The 12,102-nt window shown below is 41.9% G+C and overlaps 1 protein-coding gene across 2 annotated transcripts in view; it reads right to left on the bottom strand.

Moving 5' to 3' along the window:
* LOC124180281 (protein C-ets-1) overlaps positions 1-12,102 on the bottom strand; it is a 144,977-nt gene that overhangs the window by 10,496 nt on the left and 122,379 nt on the right. For both annotated transcript variants that reach the window (XM_046565596.1, XM_046565597.1), the window contains one exon: positions 10,469-10,732. In XM_046565596.1, coding sequence (XP_046421552.1) covers positions 10,469-10,732 — 264 coding nt within the window. The remainder of the gene's footprint in view (positions 1-10,468; positions 10,733-12,102) is intronic.

Consider the following 12,102-nt stretch of genomic DNA (forward strand, 5'->3'; position numbering starts at 1 on the left):
ATGTCTCGGCTGTGGAATACAAATGAAAATTTTTACAGAAAACCTGAGAATTTAGAAACTTCGTATACAAATATATACGCAGTATTTGAAGTTTGCACGGATAAGACTTGATCGAAATAATAGTTCCAACGACGAACCAATGAATTGATGTAATATTTAGCAATCATTTCATCATTTAATGCTCTTGAATAGCACGAGGCTGAAGAATTATAGTCGAATGAAAAATCACCGTTTCAAAACTTTGGAACAACCGACGGCGTTGAAATTTCCCAAAATCTGACTTTGTTAATACGGTATTACGACCATTCACTGAATTTCATCCAATTCCGAGGTAACAAAAAAATAACAATTTCCCTGCAAAAGTGTATCCAAGTTTCATTAATTCACTGATCAGAAATTCATTATCGAATCCCGGTATTGTGTATAGAGTAAAAGAACGTACGTGTGTAACAAAATTGTACGACATATAACAGGTTTCGTAAGTTTTTTGGAATCTGAAATTACCCGACCTTTCCAGGTAATCCAACCCAATGATAATAGGATTTTTCCAGTAAGCATTAAAAAATATCACGCTGATTATTAACAATTTTTTTTTTATTTTTACACGTTAATACCAACACCTTTAATATTATCTAGTAACTGTCTTACCGTCTATCAATTCACAATATATATCCAGAGATTTTTCCGTAAGAAAAAAAACGAAAGAAAGAAGGTTTGGTATTACACTGAGAGAAATTTTTATTTCCGGTTACCGCTCACAATCAGTCCTTAACTATTTTCATTTTTTACCACAATGGAAAAATACAGTTCTAGGTAGAAAATGAAAATTAGTTTTCCAGCTGTTACCGGAATGTCTAGTATCCGTTACTATATTTTCTCGTAACCGTTGCGAAAATTTAATGCTCGCGCAACGATAAATCGAGGTTAAAGCCTTGTTTGAATAAAAAAGTAGAGTAAATATCGACAAAAGCGCAAAATGGTTAAGGCGTGCCTCGTTTTCCGTAATTCCAACAACATTCAAACAGTTCATTTTCAACGATACCTGTTTCACTCAATTTTTCCAACGACTATAGCAATCGAAATTTTCCTCAATGTAAGTAATATATATATAGAATGTACAAAGTGGTTGCGACCGAGTAAAATTTTCAGTGCGATGATAATTTTTCTCCTTCTTTCTCTCTTTCCTCAAGATCGTCAGTACTTTGTACAAGAACGATTTCACTTCTTGGACCGCTTAAAAATTCCATTCCCATTTATCAAGTTTCCCCGACTTTTTCCAGGTTTCCCAAGAATTTTCCCAGGTATTCCCAAAGCCGAATTAAATATTACCTGGTGTATGAGTAGCGTGATCGGGCGAAAGGGGGGCGGGCATACCGTTCCCGGAGTTAACGATCCTCGACAATTGGTGGTTTTGGTGGTGATGATGATGTTGATGATGATGATGATGGTTGTTGTTGTTGTTGTTGTTATTGTTGCCGCTGCTGCTGCTGTACTGGGGATGGGACTGCTGGGGCGAATGGGTGATCGGGTCGGCCTCGTGGTAGGATGGGTAGTCGGCGTAAATCGGTTCCTCGTGGACGGCCACGAGGGTGTCGAACACCTGGAGCACCATATCCGAGTTGTTCCTCGACTCTGACGACGACGATATCGATATGCCAGCGCTCTCGGCGCCGCTGTTCGAAAACGAGCCGAGAAGCGCCGCGTTGGCCGACGCCTGCCCCGGAGGCTGGGACCCCGACGTCCCGACGCTCACTACGCCCGCCGTGACGCCGTTCTGCCGACGGTCTTCGGGCGATCGGTGATATTTTTCTTTTTTTTTTTTTGGTTCTTCCTGATTCCTTACAGAATTACAACCGATTCGCTGATTTAAATATTCAGTAACAAATTATTTACCCGACTTGTTCTTTCAATTATTATTATTATACGATATAAGATTTTACCGATCTTTCTTTCCCTTTCGAATTCTCCTTCCTGTTGGGGGAAATTTACCGATCTATCGATCAATCGATTATTGGACCTCTACAAGCGCGGCACTCTCGCAAACTGTGCGTAATCAAAGTCCGAGCTTTTTTCATCGTTCAAGCACCGGGGGGTTGGTTTTCTTTTTTTTTTCTGCTTTTTTTTTCGAAGCAACGATTGCAACAAATTAATTTTTCAAAACAAAACGTCGAGCGTTTGTATTGTACTTGCGTATAAACAATTGTTTTACATAATTTTGCGCAACAAGTTTTTATTTCTGAGTATACAACACGATCCGCTCACAGAAAATTCATTTCTTTTACTGCGTTTATTTGTTATTTATCGTAAAACGCGAACGGCACGGCTAATATTTTATTTTACAAGCGCACATTGGCACGATGCACAGAAGTTTTCACCCACGCACACCCACGCACACGCACGCACGCACAGACGCAACTAACAGTACGTATAATATGTATACATGTGTGTTCAATTAATTTTATCGCGCTCCAACAATCACGATCACAATCGATGAATCTTCGATAATTCGCGTTTGTCAATCGATCCTTCGCGTATCCCGTTGGATCGTAAAACGCGACGGGAATTCATGATTAAACAAACCGTCGTGACGATTTCGAATAAACGATAATATTAACGTAACGAAGAATCGTACAAAATTGTACAAGAATGTAAAAAAAAAAACAAAAAAAAAACAAGTAAATAAATATATATATAACAACGACTAGAACAGAACCACCGTCGAGGGAAATGAGTTGGAAATGAAAAACCAAAAACCACCCTTCGAAATCGTCACGCTTTACACTTTTTCATATCAATGTGATACGTATATTAATTGTTCTTGTTCTTCGATTTACGATTGTCGCCGTTCTCGTTGTTATATTTTTATATACTCTCAGGCCTTTAATTCACTTACAGCGGCGCGGGGTCATTAAGACACGTTTAGAATATAAAAACCCGCAGTTTTACAATCCAATACGCCACTTGAACCTGACGTTAGCGCGTGTGTCACTGAGGCGGTCGCAACGCGTTTCCACTCTCCGGCTTTCGACTCTCCCTCTCTCCCTCTCTCCCTCTCTCCCTCTTCCGTCCCGCCCCCCACCCCACCGCGATTCATCCTCCCCCCCCCCCTCTCATGCCGCCCCTTTTTCACCGCCGCCTCTTCGCTGGCACTAACGCTATTCACTTCTCCTCTAGTTTCCCTTCTCTTCCCTGCTCATTCCATTCCATTCCATTCCATTCCTTTTTCTCTCCATTACCTTCGTTTTGTTTCATACATCCTCGTTCTGATTGACGTAGCCAGCCGTGTAGATATTATACCCAACTATGGTACATACAGCATGGAAATGGAAGTGGAAGTGGAAGTGGAAGAGATCCTAACGCCCTCTCTTCGATCCTAGGATATAGGAGAATTCTTCGAGATTGGGGGTGTATGCGTTCGTGTCGGATCGTTGGTTGGTTCCACACACGCAAACAAACACGCATGAACGCGAGCCTCCAACCACCTGCTGCCGGGGTGGTCGCCACCCTCGCTTCTTCCTCTCCAATTCTCTCTCTCTCTCTCTTTATATATATATATATATTTTTTTTTTTCCCTACCCTCCCGGGGTAGATACGATTCAGACCATAAATGTGTACAATCGTGTTTCGCCATGCGCGTTTACTAATTACTAAGAAATGCGTAGGTTTGTTATACACGCAGTTTTTTTTTGAATACGTTTTAATTGCGACTTAATTTCTGTATTAGACTAATCTGGTTGGTTCATCCCCCCCCCCCCCCCCCCCCGTTTTTTTTTTTTTTAATACCTATACGCCGTATTTCGCCTCACTCGCATCTTCCATCGAATGCAGTTCGTTATAATATGCAATCGAGCTAGATCGTCCCAGCAACAACTGCTCGCGGATGTTTATAGAATATGATATCGTGAGCCGCAGACTTATATTCCGTAGGTTTAACGAAAAGCATACGTGTACAATTTTTTTTTTTTTTTTTACGCTACGCGGAACTTTAGGGGGAAATCTTTTTATCACCGATAAAACGATATATATACATACCCGTCGACGAGATTCGCGTCGTCGAGTCGCAATTTTTTCTTTTTTATTTATTTTTTTTTTCATACATCTATACGGTTATAAATTATACGACGCGAGCTTTTTCACATTTTTTTTTTTTTTCCCTTTCCTTCTTTCCCGACAGTACTTTTATACAGGTACATATTTGCCAATTAGAGACAAGATTAGGTTATATTTCGGTGAATTTGTTACGATACGAAAATAAGAAGTAATGTCAATAGATACTGAAATAATGGTTAATGTTGAAAAAAAAAAAAAAAAAATTGTCGATATTGTACCCCGAAACAACGCATTCCCCCCCTTAACGTTATACTTTTTATACTTTATATTTTCAACGTATATTGCGTTACTATATATAAATATATATACATATATATATATATATATGTATACCAGAACGAAGAATCGCGAAGACACAGGATACGTTTCTTACACAGCCAATTATCGGGTAGGGTAAGGACGAGTAGATACAATTGCAAAAGTATGAAGAAAAAAAAAACAAAACATCCGACTCGTGTCGATATTTCTGAGACGGATAATTGGCCATTTGACAAAACAAAAAAAAAAGAAAAAGGGGGGGGAGGGAGAAGAACAAGATATCGAACAACGGAAAACGAGCTACTACCTACGAACGATTCACATGGGCTGGAATGAATCTCCCACGCAACGCTGCAACGTAAAAACAACAACAACAACAACAACAACAACAACAACAATAACGACGAAGCGACGACGATGCAGCCTGCTATTTTTGTGGAGAGCGAAGAATTGCCGACACGTTATAGGTAAGGGAGGAAGGAGAGGACGAAGAAGAAGAAGAAGAAGAAGAGTAGGATGAAGAAGGGAGGAGCCGAAGGGGGGACACACCGGATGTCGGACGGGGTGGCGGCGGGGATGGGAAGGGAATGGAATGGAATGAAATGGGATGGGATGGGGAGGGGAGTCCCCGCACAGTGGCACGCACGTGATACAGCGCGGGGACCGGAAGTGGGATATACCCGCCTTCACCCCGCCGAGTACCTACATATAGCGGCGAAGCGAGCCCTTCGCCTGCGCGCCTGCGCAGCGGCGATCGGAAAACGCGGTTACGCTCTTCGCCTCTAGCTTGGCTCTGCGCTCATCGGAGCAGCAGCAGCAGCGCGACACCGAACTAGTTTTACTTCTTATTCTTCCTCGTTTTTATATTTAAATTTTTGTAATTCAACTTTCCGTTTTACACACTTCGACAGATCGACCATGCGGCAAAGCGCGAAAAATATAATGAATTTTCAAACAACTCGTGCGATAATCGTCGAGGGATGTTGTTCGTCGGAAATTAATGTACCAAGGTGTCAACGCCAAGGTGGTTGAAAATTTTTCGGATACAATATCATGAAATTTTTATATTTTTTTCAGAACCCAAAACCTACGGTTTCCCCAACATTTTTCCAGTTGTAGTAATTTACTGAGATCCAAATCATGTTCGGTTCACACTCAAGTCGAATTGAAGATAAATGTCATGTACGAAAAAGAAATGATAAATAAATAAATGAATAAATAACTTTGAGCAAATTTGTTTTCTCGACTAGAGAAAAAGTAAACTTGTTATCTCAATAAATCATTTTTAATTCCAACGATGGAAAAATGATATTTTTAATTTTTTCCGTAACAAAATTAAAAATCCCTTGAAAATCCCAGATTTTCCATTACACCTTTTAAATACCCTGAAATTTTCAGGTTTTTCAGGTGTGTTCCTATTTCGTATTTCGAAAATTGTCGTTCTCGGACATCTTGAGCTAAAATCATTAGATCGCAGATCATTTATTCAGTCTTTTCATTTTTTTTTTTTTAATCCAAATCGCGTACATATCAAGACAGATAAGATTGAAAAAATTTATACACATTACGTGATAATACTTATTTATCATTTACACAGATCAGTTTATTTTTTTTATCTTGTCCGCAGCATATACTGAATATATGGAATCGATTCCCGTATACATAATGAATAAAATAACAGCAAGTAGCGAAAATTCGGGTGACAAATATCCTGTAAATCGATATGACGCGAGTATTATAACACAATTGTATCGCGATTCTGAATAGATATTAATTAACGATAAAGTACAAAGAAGTCAAATTGACGAGATTCTTGGCAAAGTATCGCGTACAGTTTGAAAAACCGTTGCCATTAGACAGACTTGAAGATAGGTTGTAGGTATAAGTGCATTTACTTACAACATGAATATAAGCGTATGCTACATGAATCGGAAGTTTCATAATTTGCAAACCGCGTATCGGACCGTTTATATACAATGAAAATTATACATGTAGAGGGTGTAAATTGTGCGAACTGCAATCGCACAATGTAGAAGAACGGACGTAATGCCTCTCGGTCTTCCACGCACGGTTTCAACGGACGAAAGTCTTGTTCCACCGAAGCAGCAATACCTGCGTTTTATTCTTGTTCTTCTCTTGGTATTTCTTATTCCTTTTTTTTTTACTTATAAAAAAAAAAAAAAACATTCCCGCGATCGTTTCCCTTATAATGCGTAAGAGCGGTCTAACCCTGGGCATTGTGAAAAGCATTGAGACGAGTTCATTGTCGTCGAAACGGAACGACGCGAGCTTGACGATACGTGCACGACGTCGAGCATTATTTCGGAATCGCTTGTATATGTATACCTACCGAGGGGGCGAGCGAGTTGGCCGGAACTGGTTAATTTCTTCAACCCATTATCTAGATGCGAAGAAGAATTTATGTAGGCCGGTATTATACAGACCGCGAACACACTCGTCACGTACGAGACGAAAAGCCGGCCGAGAAACGATTGGCGAAAAAACGAAATTTCGAAATACGTTGAGCGAAGCGGCTTGTTTCCCTTGAAACATGACCAAGGGAATCCAGGAGAAGAAAAAGCACAATCCATCACGTTGCGTTCGGAAGTTGAGGCGGCCAATTCGCGTTATAACATCTCCAAGGTTATCGGGTTAAGACAAGTGTACCAGTTATTGACCCTGTCCCAATTCTTCACCGGTCATTGGTTGTATCCGTTTGATCCCAAGTTCTAGAGTTGCCAAAAAAGTAAATTTGCAGCGTCTAAACCATCCAGCAATTTGTTTTAGTAGTCGAGAAAATCACAATTTCTGACGTAAATTTGTAATTATGTAAAATAAAAGGGTCAGTAATTGGATCTGAACGCGTCAATCAATGTTACACTAACCTTACGGTGTACAATGAAGTTACAGTTACGAATGTATATTATAAGTGGGTAACGCAAATCGCGACCACCATTTGTCCTTCAAACATCACGATCGTGTCGCACTTCCTTTACTTCGATGGCTTCCGAGGGCCAAGGGCTCGTAGATACTTCCGGGCGAAATCCGTGGCCCAGACACAACCACAATTTTTTTTTAATTCTTTTTTCTTTCTTTCTCGATCCAGCAGCAGCAGCAGTAGCAGCAGCAGCAGCAGTAGCAGGAAGAAGAGGTGGAGGAGGGACTGAAAGATAATCCCCCCATCGGAGCACGTGCTACGAAACCAAGTGCTTCACGTTTGCCGCTATTCCATTATATTCACGAATACAGCTGTTCGTGTGTGGGCATAGAAATTGCCCGTGACACGTATCCGACTATCAACACCATACAGATTTCAAAATCTTTCTCCCTCTCTCAATTCGTTTACGACACCATCGCGCACACTGTCAATCGTAAGTGAAGTGCAGAAAATTTTTCCACACTCTCCGACCGACGACGCATATCATTTGTATCAATGACACTTTGCGCAAAGTATTAGGATTTCAGAAGCTTTGGAATTGGCTTGTGGAGTTTTGAATTTGACGAATTTGGAATGACAAGAGAGAAGACTATGGGGTTGGATAGAAATTCATGGTTCCAATTCTCGCCGATTTTAAATTATCATGTACGAGACATCCTCGCGGCGAAGAATTGCGCAGATCTGATCCACTACCGCTATGCTCCACGTACGTATCCATGCACAGCAGCATGCGGGGTGGAGCTTTCGGAGCTGCCAGTAGTGTATCCATGATGAAAGGCAGGGCTGTCTCTAGGGTTGGGTAGGTAAAAATGAAGGCTCGTTGTTACGACCGGAAGCTGTACAAGGGGGAGGGGTATCCCGAGCAGATAGCTTTATAATATCCTCAAGTGCTCCACCCCTAAAGTGTCCCTCGCAATGTCCCCGATGTTCGTCTCAATGTACTTTCCACGAGTATTGTTGCGCACTTGGACGAGTGGAGTGAGTGAAAGAGAAGAAGAGAGAGAGAGAGTGGCAGATGCTTCGAAACTTGTTGAGCTACTATCGAAAAACACACAACACTCAAGTTCAATGGGACGGTGAAACCCACCGACGACTATCAACACCGTTCAAGATCTTGGTACCTGGGTGCAAACGACCGTTTATTTATCTTGTGATATTTGAACGTGGATGGTTGACGATAGAAATAATTGGAAGGCTTTGACAAGAGGTGTGGGCGTGGAAAAGATATATTCAAGACATTTGGTGGTCAAGATTATCTTCCAACGATTTACAGAAAGGACTGTGGTAACATGTGTTCGACTGGTTGGTAACAGACATCGGCAAACGAACGAAAACGAACGAACGAACGAAAGAAAGAACAATTCACGCGGTCGACCGCGTTCTCTTTAAAACTGTGTTAGAAAACTACTCCTTCAGTCGTGATTTCGAAAGCGAAAATTCAGAACAACAATTTATAATATTCTCTCCAGCGTAAACTCAGCGTGTGTATTTAGTTCGTGTACTTGAGTTTGCGAGTAAAAGTATCAAGCTCGAGAGAATCCTGAGTATTAGTTACATTCAACTTGCGTCAAGCGGTTGAACACGAATATCAACAATTCCTAAAGCCAGTAATTTCTTTTGTCTTCTTATCGAGTGACGCCCGATATTCATAATACCTACCAGATTCACAGATCATTTGCGCTAAGTTGAACTACGAAAGCTAAACAATGAGAATGGACACAGGAGTCAAATCTTTGGGAGGTTAAAGAGTCCAAGAGAACCTACCTGAGCAAAGTACTTGTAAAAGTTGCTAATCAAAAGAAAACGAAGAATTATGAAAAGCCAAGTTAGGTTATTCAATTAAAAAAAGAGGGACTTTTAATTACTCTAAGATTACTTCAAACCGTCGATTTGATTTAATCTGACCGAATGTTGTAACTCGTCAGAGCGATCCTGCAGTGATGGTGATTCAACGTTTTGTAAAAAGAAATATTTTATATACGTTGAGTAAAGAAATTAGGGTAATTTGACACATGAAACATGGAGTAACGAAGGCACGGTATATAGGGTCATTACCCGTGATTACCTTCGGTAGGTATCCCACAACGAAACACAAAAGCGTGATCGCAACGCAGAACAAGCAAACAGTCAGGGTACTTCGATCGTCATGATGATCGTCGAGGATACGGTTATAGCGGGTTGGCTTGGCTTGGCTTGGCTGTTGGGCGACCGTACGAGTGGTGGCGTGTAGAGATGGGTGGGTGGCGAACCGTGACCCTTCGCAACTTTACAGGCTTTCCCCTATTCGTCCGTGGTCAGTCGCGATGACGTAATACCTAATAATCACTGCCCCGTTCGTCTACCCGCCTGACTGCCACGGCTAACCATCGGCTGACCGCGAGACGAGTTCCAATTCCTCTTCCATCGTCCAGTCAAGGGTGTACTAAGAGGTGACTACGGCCTCCTCGGAGGGGCTCGACCGTTCCGTTTTGACTTCGAACGAAACTCGGAAGCCCCACTGATCGACGAACAGGAAGTCCAGATACTCGCACGTAGGAATCCCGCGGCAGCTTCACGAATGATCGGTATATGCGGTACCGATAGATCGAGGAAACCTGTTACCTGGGAGCCAGGTGGTCCTTCCGCATATTTGAAAATGTCCAACTATCAAAAAAGGAAATAGAAACAGGACCCAACGATTTTCTGTACACGGATGACGCAACGACGTGAAACTCGGCGGGCAGGTTTCAACGCTTTCGCACATCCTCCAATGCGGAGTTGGGTAGAGTAAATATGAAACACCAAACCCCATTATACGAGGGGCCTCTCGTGTGTTACAGTCGTGTTACACACGGACGACCAAGTCCCACACCGACTCAACGGACGGACCCCGTCATTAGTAGGTAACTTGCGAGTACCTGATGTGAAGCCAGCGTGAAGAGCTGACGCTTGCGTGTCGGTGAGGCAACGCGCTTACGACGTAGTTTTGGTTCTAGTTACAGAGAGTTAGTTGTATACCTGCGAGGACCCCCGGACTTTGCGTTCTGGGTTTTTCGGTACGAGGGATTTCCACTCCTCGAGAGACCAAGACTCAAAAATGTGTTACTGAGGTACAAGCATGCGTATCGGTAATGGTAATCCGTGTCGATCACTTAAGAGATAATGAGATTTAGATGGTCTTACCGTCGTTGTGATACTGCCGGGACAGCGTTATCACGGAAGGCGGTGGCGGCGGTGGTGGTTGGGACTGTCCCTGATTCTGGTTTTGACCCTGCTGACTCTGAGGAGTGCCAGGCGGAGTAGCCGGGGTTGCCGGGCTCTTGTGTTCCGGTGTGGCCATGCTGGGTGTTCCCTGGTAGCCCATGAATTCGCCCAGATCCGGGACGCACACGCTCTCGTATAGATTGGCGGGTACATTTTCTAGGGAAGCTTTCTCCGTGTCAACTTCTGGAAGAAGAATTGAAAAGAAAAAGAAATTTATCATCATCATCATCACCATCGTCATCGTCGTCGTCGTCGTCTCTGTGTTTTCAAACGATTTCAAGAGTCGAGTGAAAACTGGCGTATGGAAAAAGAGAAGAAAAAAATCCTCGCTTCCTCTAACACCGCAGGGTATGCCGTGAAGCTTAAACACGACACGGAGAGAGAGAGATAGAGAGAGAAAACAAAATAAATAAAACCCGCAAATGAAATCTCTCGCAAAAGGGAGGAGAGAACGGTAGAGGAGGGAGTAAGAAAAGCCAACAGACAAAGATCTATGAATGAGTCGGCGGTATTAGGCGACGGTGAGGTCAGAGGATGTAGTATTTTAGTACATACATTCTTCTTTTTTTTTTTTTCTCTCTCCCTTTTATATACGTGTACAGTGTACTGTGCATGTATCGTATACACCAATGGGTATACACACGGGTACGTAGGTGTATGTATATACAAGATCTTTCGTACGGATAGGTGGGAACTCAAACAACCTCTCGAGACGTTGGTGTTCGTTCGTTCGTTTCTTAAGTGTTTCTTAATATCCGCTCCCGTTCGCGGAATCAAACCGATCCACACTCTTTGCTCACTTACCCAATTTTACATTCTACATGTATATATAAATTGTATTCACCTCAGGTCGACGTATGCATACCTCTGTGTATTCGGTAGGTTTCTTTTTTTTTTAATTTTTATTACATGCATCCTCTGTATTTTCTCTCACTCTTTATAATTAACGATCAGTAGATGATCTAATTTGGAAACAGAAATGATGGAATGTCAAATGTCTCTTATTAAACAGGCGTACTCTGGTTTTGCAGGATTTGACATAACAGAGAATTTGCCACGATCGTATCAAACCCCTTTGGTTATGCTCATGAATAGGTACTTCGGACACAATTTTTTCTGTAGAGTAGCCTGAAATTTTTCTAAATACGGCTAATTCGTTAATTTCCATTAACCGTAATGAATTTGTAGCGACAATGAAGTCGAAATGATTATGTTTGAAAGACTTTTAATCGGTCGGGTATACGGCCAGTGATGTGTAACGCGTGTCGCCGAGCAACGGATGAACAGTTGATGTTTTTGCCGTTGCATTGTTTCGAATTTCTTTTTCATCGCTATTTTAGTTCATTAAATTTTTTTCAATTTCTCATTTTCTCATATTCTTTTTTGTTCCACTTTGTTTTTGCCGTTGTCGTTCTCTTTGTTCCCGTGCGAGAGTTTCGCGTACCAAGGCTTAAAAAAAAAGCGTGCCTGCGTGGATGTTCGTTGCATGTTCACTGATACATAGGAGAATAAAATGAACAGTTACTCGAAATCGTTCGTTCGATGCCGGTAAG

This window comes from Neodiprion fabricii, chromosome 4, assembly GCF_021155785.1.
Source record: "Neodiprion fabricii isolate iyNeoFabr1 chromosome 4, iyNeoFabr1.1, whole genome shotgun sequence".
In the NCBI taxonomy this organism is placed as follows: Eukaryota; Metazoa; Arthropoda; class Insecta; order Hymenoptera; family Diprionidae; genus Neodiprion; species Neodiprion fabricii.